Source organism: Macrobrachium rosenbergii, chromosome 59 (genome assembly GCF_040412425.1).
Source record: "Macrobrachium rosenbergii isolate ZJJX-2024 chromosome 59, ASM4041242v1, whole genome shotgun sequence".
Taxonomy (NCBI): domain Eukaryota; kingdom Metazoa; phylum Arthropoda; class Malacostraca; order Decapoda; family Palaemonidae; genus Macrobrachium; species Macrobrachium rosenbergii.
This window is the reverse complement of record NC_089799.1, coordinates 30,587,675-30,605,182: the sequence shown is the minus strand read 5'-3', so window position 1 is coordinate 30,605,182 and position 17,508 is coordinate 30,587,675. Positions and strand designations below refer to the sequence as shown.

General features: G+C 39.0%; 1 protein-coding gene across 3 annotated transcripts in view; it reads right to left on the bottom strand.

Annotated features, from left to right (window-relative positions):
* LOC136837567 (uncharacterized) overlaps positions 1–17,508 on the bottom strand; it is a 131,119-nt gene that overhangs the window by 4,331 nt on the left and 109,280 nt on the right. For all 3 annotated transcript variants that reach the window (XM_067102439.1, XM_067102438.1, XM_067102440.1), the window contains 4 exons: positions 13,746–13,928; positions 7,694–7,764; positions 7,263–7,435; positions 1,388–1,571 (listed from right to left, as the gene is read on the bottom strand). In XM_067102439.1, the coding sequence (XP_066958540.1) occupies positions 1,388–1,571; positions 7,263–7,435; positions 7,694–7,764; positions 13,746–13,928 (611 nt within the window). The remainder of the gene's footprint in view (positions 1–1,387; positions 1,572–7,262; positions 7,436–7,693; positions 7,765–13,745; positions 13,929–17,508) is intronic.

The following is a 17,508-nucleotide window of genomic DNA, read 5'->3' as shown; positions in this document are numbered from 1 at the left end:
TTGGCCTTACTTAAAAATCAAGAGTGGAATTATTCATGAATTATTCGGAGGGAGAGAGAGAGAGAGAGAGAGGTTGAATGAAGTGATTACATCGGGAAGTGGTTTGGTGATTTCATGGGATTTTAATTTAAAATTTTATCAATACTTTGCTGTGGTTACCTTAATATTAATATTTGAAAATTAGTAAATCACTTTTTCATAATAAAAATGTACTTAGTAATGAAAATAAAATAAAAATCAGTAATTAGTGAATACTGCTCTATGAAAAAATCCACGAATCTGAATTTTCTTCTGTCGTATGCATTGGACCGAGTCATCCGAAATATTACTGTTGAGAATCATAAGAAAATCTTACTTTTAATCCTTTGGGTGTCTTGAAAACAACGAATCCTGCATCTTTATTATTGAGTTTTTCATAAAAAAAACTCCTCCAAATATTGACCATTCTGCCAGTTTGGATGCATATTTCTTCCAATCAGGTGTCAGACTGGCGTCGTCCGAAATACCATCGAAAATCATAAGAAAACCTTACTTTTAATCCTTTCGGTGTCTTGAAAACAATGAATCCTGCATTTTTATTGAGTTTTTCATTAAAAAAAAAACCCTCCAAACACTGACCATTCTGCCGGTTTGGATGCTTATTTCTTCCAATCGGTGTCGGACTGGCGCCATCTGAAATACTGTCAAAAACCGTAAGAAAACCTTATTTTAATCCTTTGGGTGTCTTGAAAACAGCGAATCCTGCATTTTTAATGAGTTTTTCATTAAAAAAAAAAACTCCAAATATTGACCATTCTGCCATTTTGGATGCATATTTCTTCCAATCAGCATGGGACTGGTGTTGTCCAAAATACTGCTGAAAATCGTAAGATAACCTTACTTTTTCAATCCTTTGGGTGCCTTGAAAACAATGTATTCTGCATTTATATATGCTAAGTTTTTTTTTTTTAAACTCAATATATATAAATGCAGAATACATTGACCATGCTGCCATTTTGAAGTCATATTTCTTCCGTCGGATCGACACTGTCAGTGTCGTAAACCTGAAACATGCATTGTAACCCAGGAAATAATTTTTTTATGTATATATAAATGCAGAATACATTGACCATGCTGCCATTTTGAAGTCATATTTCTTCCGTCGGATCGATACTGTCAGTGTCGTAAACCTGAAACATGCATTGTAACCCAGGAAATAATTTTTTTATGAATATATTTGAAGAGCATCATAAACACGGAATGTCGTAAGCTGAGCCCGTCGTAACCCGGAGACTGTCTGCATGCAGTAATATAATTTCATCAGAATGTATCTATCAAAACTCAAACTGTCTGCTGATAATTTATTATTATAAAATTTAATATGAAAAATAATAAAATTCCCACTTACTTTGCTTCAACTGATCCACAACCCCATACTTCCAGTGACTGGACACTGTATGGTATTCCACGATAGGCAACCTTAGTAAGATCTAAGTCGAGAGTCAATGCTCTGTTTGTGAAATCCTGGCCAACATGAATGCCAGTAGGAAACCCCCTTGATGTTATGTTGAAGTACATCATCTTTGGACCATCTGCAGAAATGTTATAATTTTAGACAACAATTACTTACTTTCTGGTTTAGCAAGGAAGCATCACTATCAGACCTGAATTAGGTACAAGAAACTGAAAGCCCAAAGGAGGGCTTGAATAATAGACAGTATGAGGTATAAAGGGTCTCTAAAACATCCTTTTGGTTCCCAACTGCATTTCTACTGTCTTTTACTTCTTTAACTTTGTCATGCTTCAATTTACACCCTTCACTTGGGAACAAACTTCATATATTGCTCGTGGTATCCTACCACTTGCCTCTCCAGCTTCACTAACTTGAATCTTGGTCCAAATTTCACTCCTCAATATTTAAATAAAAATTCTTTAGGGTCAAATATATAAAAATCTTGGAGTAACTAAGTGGTCTGCTTAAAATGCTTTTGAGATTCCTTTGGATTATAATTTAGTAAAAGACTTAAACAAGAAAAATCCATCACCTGGCAAGCTGAACAAAATTTATATGTATAATGTATATGGCCAAGAGCTGAAATAAAGTATTATTATTATTATTATTATTGGAAAAGGATAGTGTGCGGAATATGGGAAGTCTTTTATTAAAATATCCAATCAGAAATCGTTCGTCTGGGTTCAGGTTCTATTCTAGGTACCGTCGACATGTTTCGACCAGTTCGTTGGTCATCCTCTGGACGTGGTTGCAGAAGGTCTGAAGAAACGAGGTGCTCAGGTTGGTGTTTATGCCCGGGGCATGTACCCTCGGGCGGAGCCTTCTCATCCAAGTCGATGTTCGATTTTCGTCTTGCGTGCAAGCAGTGTTGTAGTGCTGAGGATGAAGAGAAGAATTTTGATCCTCGGATGCCGAATTTTGACGAGCAAATCAAAATTCGGCATCCGAGGATCAAAATTCTTCTCTTCATCCTCAGCACTACAACGCCGCCGCGACGCAAGACGAAAAACCGAACATCGACTTGATGAGAAGGCTCCGCCAGGGTACATGCCCCGGCAGCCAATCATAATTCAGCACCAATCAAGACCCCCCCCCTATACATACCAACCTGAGCACCTCGTTTCTTCAGACCTATTATTATATTATTATTATTATTATTATTATTATTATTATTATTATTTGAAGGGAACAGACCCTCTCTTAAACAGGTCTTATTAAAAAGGATGGCTGTATTATGCGAATTTATCTTATACAGTATCTTTTCTGTTTTCCTTATAATTCGCTTTTCAGGCTCAGTGATGTTGGTCAGCAACTGGCTGATATTCATATTGGAAAAAGGATAGTGTGTGGAATGCAGGAAGTCTTTTATTGAAATATCCAATTAGAAATCCTTCATCATCTGGATTCAGGTTCTACTTCAGGTACCGCTGACATATTTCAACCAGCTCGTTGCTCGTTGGTCATCCTCTGGACGTGGTTGAAAAAGATGTGGAGAAACAAGTCGTTTTTGTCGTCGGTATTCATAGGGGTGTTTTGATCGGTGCTGAATTATGATTGGCTGCCCAGGGCAGGTTATCTCAGGTGGAGCCTTCTCTCCCATGTTGATGTTTGGGGCTCGTCTTGCATGCGAGCGGCATTGCAGTGCTGGGGATGAATGGGAAAATTTAGATCCTCAGATGCCGAGTTTTGATTCGCTCGTTTGCTATGGGGGTCGCTCGGTTCCCTGTTGAGGGTTGGTTTCTCCTTCCCAATGTGTAATGCTTCCAAGAGGCGCAGGCGGCGTTGGTCCGTAGTTTGGTCAATTATTTCCATACTCGTGATTACATCTTTTCTTGCCATTCTCTGGTTATGAACAGTCCTGGCATGGTTAAAGATGGCTCCCTCTTGGGCGTGGCAGGAAATCCTCTTGGAGAAACGCATGGTGGTCATACCAATGTAAGAACCAAGGCATCCTCGGACAAGGCATTAGTACCGGTATACCACGTTGGTTTTCTTCAAGGGGTCCTGATGAGGGGGGGCTGGATTGTTACGCATCACCAGGCTGCTCGTCTTCTTGCTCTTGTAATATATAACCAGGTGAATATTCTTGTTGGGGTCAGTGGGGCTGACATTATTCTTGATGATGTTTTTGAGGGCACATTCGTCTTTATATTTATGATGAAATTGTCCTTTATAGAAGAGCTCCATGCGTTCAAGGGCATCGAGGCGAGGTTCCTGCCGGTACCATTTATCGATGTTTGCCTTGGTAGACTCTTTTATATTCTGGTTTGGGTGTCCATTGTCGAAGAGGGTCTGGGCTACACATTCCACTTCTCCGTGTGTCATTCCAGGCGCTGATGGTGGAGCGCTTATACCTCTTGGGCACTCGCTCGCACCGTTCATACACATGGCCAGGTTCGTGCGCTTTGTTTAGACCTTCATAGAGAAAGAGGCCTCTCTCTGCTCCACAAGAATGTCAAGGAAGGGGAGACAGCGGTTTTGGCTGTGTTCAATGGTGAAACTGAGGCAGCTGTGGTTGTGGAAAGCACACCTCAGGTTCTCGATCTCCTCTTGCGAATTGGCACTGACAAAGGTATCGTCGATGTAGCGCACGTACATCCTTGGCAGGTCTGTGTCTTCGAATACCCTTTTCTCCACAGTGCCCATATAGAAATTGGCTAAGAGGGCTCCAAGGGGAGAACCCATCGCCACCCCATCGATCTGGGTGTACATATGGCCACGATGGTTGGAGACAGGGGCCTTTTTGGTGCATATTTTCAGAGGGGCATGGAGGGTATGCTCAGGGATGTTCTGGGATGGGGTGGTGTGGTCCCTATACACACGGTCCAAGATCATCTGGAAGGTCTCATCAACAGGGACGTTGGTGAAGAGGGACTCCACATCCATTGGCCCCCAAGAATTCTGCTGATGACTTCAGGCTGTGGCTGCCCAGAACATAAGGGGTCAGGATGGCATTCAGCCTCTTAGCTAACTGGTACGTCGGGGCAGGAATCTGAGTGATGATGGGGCGCAGGGGGTTACCTTGCTTGTGTGTCTTGACGTTCCCGTAGATGCACCCCAGGTCATAGTCTCCCGTGATTGGCACCCACTGGAGGATGTACTGCTTCAATGGATGTGGAGTCCCTCTTCACCAACTTCCCTGTCGATGAGACCATCCAGATGATCTTGGGCCATGTGTATAGGGTCCCCACCACCCCAAACCTGAACATCCCCGAGCTTGCCCTCCACGTCCTACTGGAAATATGCACCAAAAAGGCCCCTTTCTCCAACCATCGTGGCCATATGTACACCCAGATCGACGGGGTGGCAATGGGTTCTCCCCTTGGAGTCCTCTTCGCCAACTTCTATACGGGCACTGTGGAGAAAAGGGTATTCGAAGACACAGACCAGTCAAGGATGTATGTGTGCTACATCGACCATACCTTCGTCAGCCCCAATTCGCAAAAGGAGATTGAGAACCTGAGGAGTGCTTTCCACAACCATAGCTGCCTCAGTTTCACCATCAAACACAGCCAAAACCACTGCCTCCCCTTCCTTGATGTTCTTGTGGAGCAGAAAAGCCTCTTTCTCTACAAATGTCTACACAAAGGGCACGAAGCTGGCCATGTGTATGAACGGCGCGAGTGAGTGCCCCGAGAGGTATAAGCGCTCCACCATCAGTGCCTATGTCAGGAGGGCCCTCTCGCACTGCTCCTCCTGGAATGACACACGGAGAAATGGAACGTCTACCCCAGACCCTCGTCGACAATGGACACCCAAACCAGAATATAGAAGAGTCTATCAAGATGAACATCGATAAATGATACCGGCAGGAACCTCGCCTCGATGCCCCTGAACGCATGGAGCTCTTCTATAAAGGAAAATTTCATCATAAATATAAAGAAGACGAATATGCCCTCAAAAAAATCAGCCCCACTGACCCCAACAAGAGTATTCACCTGGTTATTTATTACAAGAGCAAGAAGACAAGCAGCCTGGTGATGCATAACAATCCAGCCCCCCTCAGCAGGACCCCTTGAAGAAAACCAATGTGGTATACCGGTACTTATGCCCCGTCCGAGGATGACTTGGTTCTTACATTGGTATGACCACCATGCATTTCTCCAAGAGGATTTTCTGCCACACCCAAGAGGGAGCCATCTTTAACCATGCCAGGACTGCCCATAATCAGAGAAGTGCAAGAAAAGATATAATCACGAATATGGAAATAATTGACCGAACTACGGACCACCGCCGCCTGCGCCTCTTGGAAGCATTGCACATTGGGAAGGAGAAACCAACCCTCAACATTACGCAGGAAACCTTTCTCCTCCCCACGGCCGCCAAGAGACCTGCACCGAGCGACCCCCATAGCAAACGAGCGAATCAAAATTTGGCATCTGAGGATTGAAATTGTCCCATTCATCCCCAGCACTACAATGCCGCTCACACACAAGACGAGCCCCGAACGTCAACATGGGAGAGAAGGCTCCGCCCGAGATGACCTGCCCTGGGCAGCCAATCATAATTCAGCACCAATCAAGAACCTCCTATAAATGCCGACAAAAGCACCTTGTTTCTCCACATCTTTTTCAACCAAGTCCAGAGGATGACCAACAAGCTGGTCAAAACATGTCTTCGGTACCTGAAGTAGAACCTGAATCCAAACGACGAAGGATTACTAATTGGATATTTCAATAAAAGACTTCCCGCATTCCACACTATCCTTTTTCCAATATGAATATCGGCCAGTTGCTGACCAACACCACTGAGCCCGAAAAGCGAATTATAAGGAAAACAGAAAAGATACTGTATAGGATAAATCTGCATAATACAGCCATCCTTTTTAATATTATTATTATTGTTATCATTATTATAATAATAATAATAATAATAATAGTAATATGTACACACTGCATACAAAAGCAAGATTATACAATAGCCTTAAAAATATCTGTATTGCCATGTAGACATAAAGCATAGTAATGACAACTGAAACTAAATTTAAAAGATTTTGTCAATTTGAGAGTAAAGCTTTAAGAATAATGACGGGTCAGATGGTAGGATAGAGCTGGATATTTGAATGAAAGAAAAGGAAAAACCTAAAAATAATAATGTTTTTTTTTATAGCAAGGTATAGCTAATTGCAATGCAAATATGAAGTATTATACAAAAATTCACTGTACTTTCCCAGTTGTGGATTGTGATTTCCCACAAGTACTCCCACAAACTGAAATGTATGATTTGTATCTGATTGGTATATTGTAAAATTAAAACAAATTTCATTAAAAACAAATCAAAACTGACAATGGCATATTTTCCCCAATTAGAACTATATAGTCAATATTAGGTGGAGCCTAGTATCCTTGGTCTAAATAAAACTGCAATGCATCAGCCCATGATCACGCTGCTTCAACTTGCGCGCTCTGAATATCACAACACACCAAAATATTACTTAACTATCAATTTTTATTTTAACCAGCTTTGTCAAATTTCACAAACGATAATCCTATATCTGTCCAAGTTATCAATATTTTTTTTTAAAGCTACTATAAGGGTTTTGCACTATACTAATTTAGTTCATGTAGAGAACTTAATATAGGCGAGTATGAATTTGGAATCTTATTTTTTGAATGAGGCAAAAATCCAGAGGGTCACAGAACAGATTTTGGGATAAAACTGATGTATGAGAAGTCCTTTATGCCTGGCAAACATACAATAACAATGTTCTAATAAAGAGAGTCCCATCCCAAATCTGGATGGCCCCTTACATGAGGTATTCAATACTTACTTTCAACAATTTTGTATTCGGGTATCAATTGCATACAGTAGCAGTGCTCACCACCCCAAAAGTGCTTGGAATCTCTCCAGTGTTCATCACATGCTAAGCAAAATAAATTTCCATCCTCTGCTGTTATGAAAACTAGAGTTGGGCCATTGTAGTCAAACACATGATGTTGAAACCTGGGAGCACAAAATAAGCTGTATAAAACTATGAACAGCACATCTGAAATCCTAGAATTATATAGTCTGTAAAATTAATGATGAGTACAGTATATAAATGAACACAAAAGAGGTATGCAAGATCTAATTTAAAATAAAGTATACACAAATAATGACAAATCTAAAAGTTCCATAACTGTACTCATAATATGCAGACTTTAGGATTTCTGCAAGATAAAAAATAAAAATCATACCCAAGTAAAACAACACAAAAAATACCTGTTTAAACTGGTGCCATGGGTGTCACTATTATAGAGAAGAACCCAGTGTGATGGAGTCACAGCAGATATCTATAAGGAATAACTGGTAGATTATTACGTAAAGAAAGATGGACATGCAAAACACAAGCTTCATGTTTGTACAACTGCAACAAAACTGTGAAGTATATTCTGTAACAAAATGGTATCACTACCGAAGTATATTCTGTAACAAAATGATAGCACTACCGAAGTATATTCTGTAACAAAATGAAAGCACTACCTACGTCTAGAAATTAAATTTAAGTCACTATAGTGGGGCAGATAAGAGTAATTTTTTAGAAGAATCGTGCAAATGATGATACAAGCATCAAATTTGGCACAATTGTCCTCCAAGGGATATTAATCAAATCTGCCTGATCGGCCAATTGAAAATCCAAAATGGCGGCCATTTTTCAAGATGGCCGCCAAAATAACCACCCGAAGTTGAAGTTTTGCTTAGAAATATTTGTAGTTGTCTGAATTGCATGATTTAAGTGTGGATTCCTATGTTTTTAAGCCTGCTGATGTATATTTTCTAGTTTATAACATGGTTAAGGCACTGTATTAAAGGAGTGATTGTCGGGCACTACCAAGGCACATTGGTTACATCACTGCTGTGAAACTCAGCATGGGGTTCAGTGTCAGCTAAGTAGGAAATTTATGTTGGCATCATACTGCAATAACCTACTAGTATCCCAAATGCTGCCTAATCAACCCCAAATCAGTTAGGCAGCCGCACCTGAATGGACAGGACGTGCCAGCGAGGGAGAGCCGAACCAAGGATAACAGGGTTTTAGTTAACTGGATGGTGTACAGATCGCACGGGACTTACGACACTGGATGAACGATCGGACTAGGTGTATGGCACAGTGCAAGAACCTAGTTGTATCCCATAGAGGAAAGCACCTATTGTATATTACAGGACATAAGAGGCCTATTATACTGTTACATGTACAGGGTGGTAAAAGGATAAACCCTTGACCCTGAATGTCATCGTAATCATGGATGTGAACTCTACTGGACGATCATGGAAAACAGACTGGACCAAGTGTTGCCTATGTCAGGAGGTTAAGAAAGAAGATCTAAAATCTCCCCAGGCCAATCCTGCCAGAAGAGAGGATGATGGATATACAAACCTGGCAAAGAATGTTCCTCTGTTTCACTCACTCAATGCGCTGCCAATCAAGCTAGACCCTGCAAGACTTGATGAAGGTTCTGGGATAGAGAAAACGTTGAGAAAAAATAAGGCACAATATCATGAGAGTTGCAGGCTTCTGTTCAACAACACAAAGTTACACCGAGCTGAAAAAAGAGCAAGTCATGTAGGTACTAGTGATGAGGAGGGCAGTAGAAGTAAGATTCCACGAAAGCTCCAAGAAACTAAAACAAAAGAATGCTTCTTCTGCGAAACGGAAGGAGGAAAGCTTAGAGAAGCAATGACAATGCAAGTGAATAGGAGAATAAATGAATGTGCCAAAACACTCAGTGATACAGAAGTTCTCGCCAAACTAAGTGCGGGAGATGTCGTAGCCCAAGAAGTGAAATATCACCCTGGCTGTTTGGTGGCATTGTATAACCGAGAATGGGTATACCTAAAGGTGCGGGAGCAAGAAAAGGCACAGGAACACTGGAAGGATGCATATCCAATTGCTTTCTCTGAACTGGTCACCTACATCTGCAAGATGAAAAATGCCAGTGAGAGGCCACCGATTTTCAAGCTTGCTGATCTGACCAAGCTTTACAAGCAGAGGCTGGAACAGCTTGGTGTTAACTCGCCTGATGTTCATCCTACTCGACTCAAGGATCAGCTGCTTTTGCACATTCCACAGCTGCAAGCTAATCGCCAAGGACGAGAAGTTCTGTTGGCTGTTGAAATTGATGTAGGTTCAGTCCTATCAGAAGCATCCCGTTATGGTGAAGCGATCCATCTAGCAAAAGCGACTGGGATAATAAGACAAGACATGCTCCGTCAGAAGTCGAATTTCAGCAGCTATTTTCATGACAATGGCTTAGAACAGACTGTGCCACCATCACTGCTCCAGTTTGTATGCATGATTGAACATGGTGCAGACATCAAGTCCCAACTCCATCATGGAGCGTCGAAATCAGACTTTGCTATATCACAACTTCTACAGTACAACTGCTTCGCCAATACAAGGAAGGAACGGATGTCCACAGGCATTCCAAGGACTGGGAGCCATATTTTGCAGTCTACATGGGCCTGTGTGTTTGCCAAGACAAAGAAGAGACAAATAATTGAAATGCTCCATGAGAATTGGCTCAGCCTATCATATGACCGAGTCCTAGAAATCTCAGCACAGTTAGGAGAAGCAGTTGTTGCACAGTATGTGGAAGATGGAGTAATCTGTCTCCCAGTCTTGAGAAAGAATTTGTTCACAACTGGAGCAGTTGACAACATAGATCATACTCCTTAGAATCATTTTAGTTATAAGCTAATTTGTCGCCTTCCTCTTGATTTTTTCCTGCACATCATCATTCCACCATCAGCTCTCCTTTTCATTTGGTGGACTTATACCAGATGTCTTTCCCAATACCTCTTCTGCTGTTCTAAGAATCATAGTGCTATTTTCTGTCCACCAAGTGTTTACGTCCTTTGCTAATCTGATGCTACCATGTACCAGTTCCTTAAATCTTTCTCTCATCAGTATCTTTGGTTGTAGTGTCATTCTTCCCCCTCCAACTCGTCTCATCATAAAGTCTGACACCACTAATCTATGTTGTGTACTAACACTCTCCCCTTTTGTTATCTTGCAATCACAGGACAGCTAACTAATGTTTTATTCTCCAGGGGGGGGGAGGAAGTATCTCATAAATGAGGTATACCCTAAAATCTCTAAACCTTCTTTCAGTATGATACTTCATTCTTTATAACATAGGTTAAGTGCCCAGCATTCCTGTACTCGACATAATTATATTTTCACGTAAGAAAGTACTGTACTGTACTATTACCAACAAAAATGGCCTACTGTAACAGATTTCATTACCTTTCAATCATCAAATTTCCCTTTTTTTACCCATAAAATACAATCTTGCTAAATTTACTCCAGAATATGACTATACAGTGCAAATTATATTATAGATGTTAAATCTGCAACTCTAAAATGTTTAGACATTTAATAACACTGTATATGTACAAAAGTAATTGGAATTTCTCCGGTGGATTTGTTCAAAGAAGTCTGGAAGATAAAGAGCTTGATCGATTCCAAGCATGCTTGAGGGCCTGTAAGGCAATTTCCTCTCAAATATCTGCAAAGTTGTAGATGGCAGACTTCAATGAGTACCTTCAAAGATTCTTCAGTGTTCATTCCCCCCATCATATATCCAAGCCTTGCTCCTTCTCCTTGTCCTAAAACACCACCATCACCTCCTCCAGGAACTTCCCTTGGTATAACCATTAAATTGCTCAATAACACCTTGGTCCAATAGCTGAGTGAGTTCAGTCATATTAGGAGGCAAAAATATGACCATAAATACGACCTTCACCGCCAACCAGCTAGGTTGTGGTAGGATGTGCAGGCGCACTAAGTGAAGCAAAGGCTTCACCCAATGTCTAGCAATGCCAAGGTCCTGTGTTTGATGATGAACAACCTCCTTACTAAAGTGATTATGGAACTAATCAGAGATGATGTTAGAGGTGAACCAAGCCTTTGCCAAATGATACCATATCACTGGGAGCTTATCCATCAACCTAGGCAGGGCACATGATTGCTTTGGATGTCCAACTACCACTGGTTTGCAATGTTGGCTAACAGAAGCATTTGCACATAACAAAGCAGACATGTTACTTGGGAAGCTTTCGATCAGATGAATTCTTTTCAGATGGAGATTGGCACAGAATAACAAGGTGCTTTAATAAGTACACCAAGTAACAGGGAGCTGATGGCTCAAAGTGAGACAGGTCTTTTTAGAACTTTTGCTTTGTGCACCTGGATGGGTCCCACACAGTTGAAAGCTATCTTATACTGTTATGTAGAAGAGGATTGCATAAAAATTTCTATTGTAAAATATGTGATTTTACAATATTTCTCTTTCTCACAAATCTAACAACACACTATAATGCACATTTTTATCCTCATCATAATTCCCAGTCTGTGTGTTACCAAACTCTAAATAAATTAATGGCTCATCAACAACTAATCCCAGACCCAGACAAACTGGGTGAGACTTTCAATTTGTAAAATATATGAGAAGAATAAAGCAAATGAGGAGGAAAGGAAGGAGAAACACAAGGATATAACAAAGACAAGCTTTAGAGAGGCAGAGCATTTCTGCTACCTTGGAGACATGCTGGAGGGGAAGCAGGTACAAATGGGGCAGGATGAAAAGAGTGTAGCATCAATGTTGATGAAGTGGAAAAATATTCCTGGACTACCAGTAAACAAGGTATCCTATTAAGAAAAAGAGCAAGTACCTATTGTGCATATTTAAGATGGTTTGGACATTTGATGCACTTGCAGATCTGGGGGGGGGGACCTGGGCGTGTGCCCCCCATGAAAAATAATGACAAAATAATAATATTGAAGATTTAGATAATAACATGAGACATATAAAAATGGGAAAAAATTAAAAATCTATTATAGAAACAAAAATAAGATTTTGAGAAAAAAAATATTTTATATTTCCTGACAGAACAGGTGATTGCTGTCCGTTTCATAATTTATACTTAAATATTGAATGATAAATATACTATGATACGACAAATACTTCATTTAAAGCTGGCATTTTCCAGTAGCTTTTACAAAAGTCACCTTTCCTCTACCTCTTTTACTGCCAAACCAGTAGGATACTCTATTACTTGCAAACAAAATATGTAACAATTTAAGATATGTGTGTGTGTGTGTATAATATGAAAATTGGTGCCCCCCTTGAAATTTTTCTAGATCTGCTAGTGAGAAAGGTGCAATAAGGTCGCTTGACCAATGTCTAGTAGAAAAGCCCATAAATCATGGATTAAAGGCATAGATGGAGACCCAGACCAAGTAGGAATTCAGAGTGCAAAATGACCATGAAGAGGATTCAAAAGTCAACCAAGTTTAAATATTCAGTAAGCTGGACATGGCAGCCCACCTAATCTTCTAAATCCTCATTGTTTTTCAGCACAGTTGTTTGGTAACATCTTTCTCACTCTCTTCCTCATCTTCCCTTTTCACTCACCATTTCATCCACTAAGCACTATTATCCAAAGTTATTTTAGAATGCATATCTACGGATCAACTTCTGTCCCACCCAACTTAGACAACTTGTACTTTTTTGGCCAATCTGCCAGCATCTGAGTCATTCATCTGAGCTCACATGACTTTTCACAATTGAAACTCTGAGTGAGCCTACATTCCCAGATGGCTTGATAATATGACTATTTCAAATACTCTATCTGATATCCACTTGGAGAACAACCTCTAATTAACCTTATCTTCTCAAGTAAGATGTTCATCAAGTAAGTGAGGCAAGGGTCAGCACTTTTAAACCTATATTCCTGTTTCATCAGTATAAAACATTGTCTTATAACAAGAATTATTTTCCTTCCCTCAGATTAATGCAAGTACATTAATTCAACAACAATACTTCATACTGAATAGGAGGATGAAAGCTGGTGCAGGACTTCTTAACAAATAAAGTATCAAAATTTTCTTTTTATATTATTATCATGTGTATGCTGTCAGAAACTTCTAAGCAAAGTGTAATGCAATTATTTGTATTTATAATAACTAACAGTTGTTTTCAAAGATTATTACAGTATATACCTCAACATGAAAACCATAAATTTTGTATATTTTCATCCTAAGTTGCAGTAGGAGAATCTGAGGGATTATTCAAGGAGCAGCTACAGAATTCTAGAAAGTAACAAAGGTGCTTAGTGCTTCACACATGAATACAACAAACAGTGTAATCTAGTTGATTTTAGAAAAAGGTTAGTGGATGAAATGCATAAAACTGTTGCAAAAATGTTAAACAGCAATAACATACCAAACCAACACATAAGCAAATGAATTTTGTAATACCTGGACACTTACCATTCTCTCAATAAATAAATGAGGATCTAAGAAGAGAGAATTAGAATGTGGAAGACTCATGCTCTTTTGTGGTCTTGTATACAAAGTTGGAAGAGTACAAGTTAGTAGCCAAATCAAGGCTGGATGAAGGGTGTTGCATGGTGAGTTTTCCCTATGATCCAAGATAGGTGTGTCAGTGTCATCCTGAAATCAATGAACAGGTAATAATTAGAACTGGAAAAATTTGATTCTCACACTAACTGGCTCTAGTATACAACATTGACTTTCTATACAATCTCTCATAAATGAGCCAAACACAACATGTTTCAACTAAAGCTGAAATCATCATTATATTTCTGACAAAGGTAAGGGAACTGTAATTCTGAATAAACAAGGTTACATAAAAAAATTAATGTAACACTGAATGACCAAGTTTCAGGAAATGGGAATACCAAAATTAGGCCTACATGACATTATTATAATATTAGAAAAAGTTAACAGATTTATTAATTAAATAAAATAAGGTTGTAGATGAAAATACCTATCAATCTTTTCTCTACAGGCTCCCCATACGAGGACAATATTTTCTTACGACCGATTCTCTCATCAATACACACTCCTACCTATAAATCTGCTAAGTATCTAGTTCCCCTCCTTGAACCTTTAACCAACAATGCCTACACTCTTAGGAACTCCTTAGATTTTAAGAGCAAGATTCTTGAACAGGACTCGGTCCTTTAAATGGTCAGCTTTGATGTCAAGTCATTGTTTACTAATGTCCCTGTTGAGGAACTATTGGTATTATTTTAAACACATTATTTCCTCAAGGTGTGAGCTGGGAATGTACATGTTCAATATTAAACCACAAGGTAATATCGTTAGTTTCTGAAAGAAAATTTCAAACGGTAGGAAGAACCGATGTAATTTAGGTTTATAACATGGGAGGCAGAAGTCCAGACCCAAAGACAAAAGGAATTCTCTTTTAGATAGCACTTCATTAGAAAAATTAAAAACTGAGTTGATAATCTTATTAAAAAGGGCACTAAAATACCAGGTGCTGTAGTTTTCTGCTGTACCTGAATTCAGTGTTCTGCATAAAAGACTTTAAAAGTTTATTAAACAACTGGTTAAAATCTATTTGATCAATTCAAGATAGAGAATTCAAAAGACTCAACCTGTAAGTATTAAAGGTAACATTAAGTTTTTGAATAACACTATATTTAAGATTAATTTCCATTTCTAATAAAATATGAGTTGATTCTAGGTAAAATTTTGAATGGTATAAAGATGATTTATACAACTTAAAACGAACAAATCTGGGGGTAATTTTGTTTAGTTGACAATATTATAGGAATCTTAAATCTAAATTAGCTTTTTCCAATCCATATTGAGTGCTTATGAAAGAGAAGTTGTTGGAGTTCCAAAGTCTAAGTATAATTAAAAAGAGGTAGAGAAAGAAGACACTCCCAAGGGTCATTATGTCATTTGCAATACAGTCCAAAACACACTATGATGATGAAGGCAGAAGCCCAATATATGGACATCAAAGGCATATGGAAAGGCACACGAACAATTAACATCGTTTATTATGGCCAATGTTTTGCAATAATCCATTGCATTTTCAAGGCTCATGGGTTTATTATTTCCATCATATCTCACAGTGAAGGGGTACAGTAATTCAAATGGAATGGTAGCAACTGCACGCTGATAGGTCAGGAAGTTGGGTGGAATTTGTTGGTACATTAGAATTCAGAAGCCTGCCCAGGAAAAACCTCAGGTAAGGAGTAATTAGGTTCCAACTTTTTAATTACCTTGGTAGGTCAGTTACTACTGCCTTGGCTTGGGAGACAGAGGTTTGTTCTTGGTGTAAGTCCAAAATTTATTTCTGTGAAATATACTCATGAGTCCATTATTTTCATTATATCTCATGGTGACGGGGTAATCTGAATGAAATGGTAGCAACTGACTTGCTGATGGATTGGGAAGTTGGGTGAAATTTTCTGGTCTGTTAGGCTTCAAAAACCTACCTGGGAAAAACATCAGGTAAGGAGTACTTAGGTTCAAACTTCTTTTATGATCTTGGTAGGTCAGTCTCAACCACCTTCGCCTGTAACTTGAGAGACAGGGATTCATTCCCAGTGAGTCAGAAATTATATATATATATATATATATATATATATATATATATATATATATATATATATATATATATATATACATATATATACTCACACACACAGCAGAGCCCGGTCCTCGACACTAATCCGTTCCAGAAGAAGCAATGAGATTCGATTTAGTCAAATTCCGAATCAGTTTCTCCCGTAAGAAATAACTGAAAATGGATTAATCCATTCCTGACCACCAGTCATTGCCCCAACCTTGCTTTTTTATACAAAACATTATACAAATTACAATTAAATAAGTTCAGAGTTAAATAACTTACTGTATTAGAAGCAATTTACATTTTAAATGCATACTGTATAAAAAAAATTGGCCTATCGATGGTAGACCAAGCGCCATAGGCTAGGCTAGGTAGCCTATAGGCACTACCAGAATGTACTGTAACAGGTACACACAAAAACTGTTGTTAATAATAATAACATTGAAAAACAAGCCTGACTATTACAGTAAATTAATAATAGTGTACTGAAAATAAGCCGAATTACTGTATGTCTGTTATCATAAAATTAAGAAAAATTTCCTAAGTTACGTCGGCACTCGGCAGCTTGTGGCATGAGCGGATGTAAACAAACCAAAGTGCCATCCTGGTGGTGTTTCACGGTACTAATTACATAAACGTTGTTTACGTTCAGTATTTATGGTATATTTCATACACGAGTGCCTCTTTCATACTTTGCAATAATCTCCTTCTTAAGTTCTATTGTAGTTCTTACTGTCTTTCTCTTCTGCTTGTCAGCAACAGCTGTCTTGGGATCCATGATTAGATGAAACTGCAGTGCAGAAAGCCAAAAATAATGATATACCTGTACAAGCATGTACTTCTCCAAACAACAGCAGCAGCGTGTGTGGGCTTTAAACACTTCTAAATACACTTGGGAAGAACGCCACCAACAATGCCAGCTAGCAGCTGCTGACCGAAACACTTTTTTTTTTACAAACATCATGTGATTCATTGGGTCGGATTCCGGTTTGTTGTTCAAGCTCCGACGCAAAATATACTCAACATTTCGCGTCAAAATCCGGTTATGTCAAGTTCTGGTGAGGTCGAGAACCGGGATTCTACTGTATATTTAGATATATATATATATATACTGTGTATATAATATAGATACAGACATAGATGTAGATGTGTATATATATATATATATATATATATATATATATATATATATATATATATATATATATATATATATATATATATATATATATATATATATATATATATATATATATAGAAATCATCAACACACAATCACGTGTGGAACAGAAATAAATTTCTGACTCACGTGGGGATCGAATAGGTCTCTCAGGTGGAAAGCAAGAGGCGTTACCCACTGGGCCACACAAGTCTAAAGAAGTTGGAACCTGAGAGCAACTGCACTAAGGAATTACCTGGGCAAGCTAACTGCTTGCATACCAGTGATTTTCCCCAACTTCCCGACTCAGCAATGACCCAATAGACAACATTTCATTGAATTATTTCTGAAATCATCAACACACAATCACGTGTGGAACAGAAATAAATTTCTGACTCACGTCGGGATCGAACAGGTCTCTCAGGTGGAAAGCAAGGGCGTTACCCACTGGGCCACACAAGTCT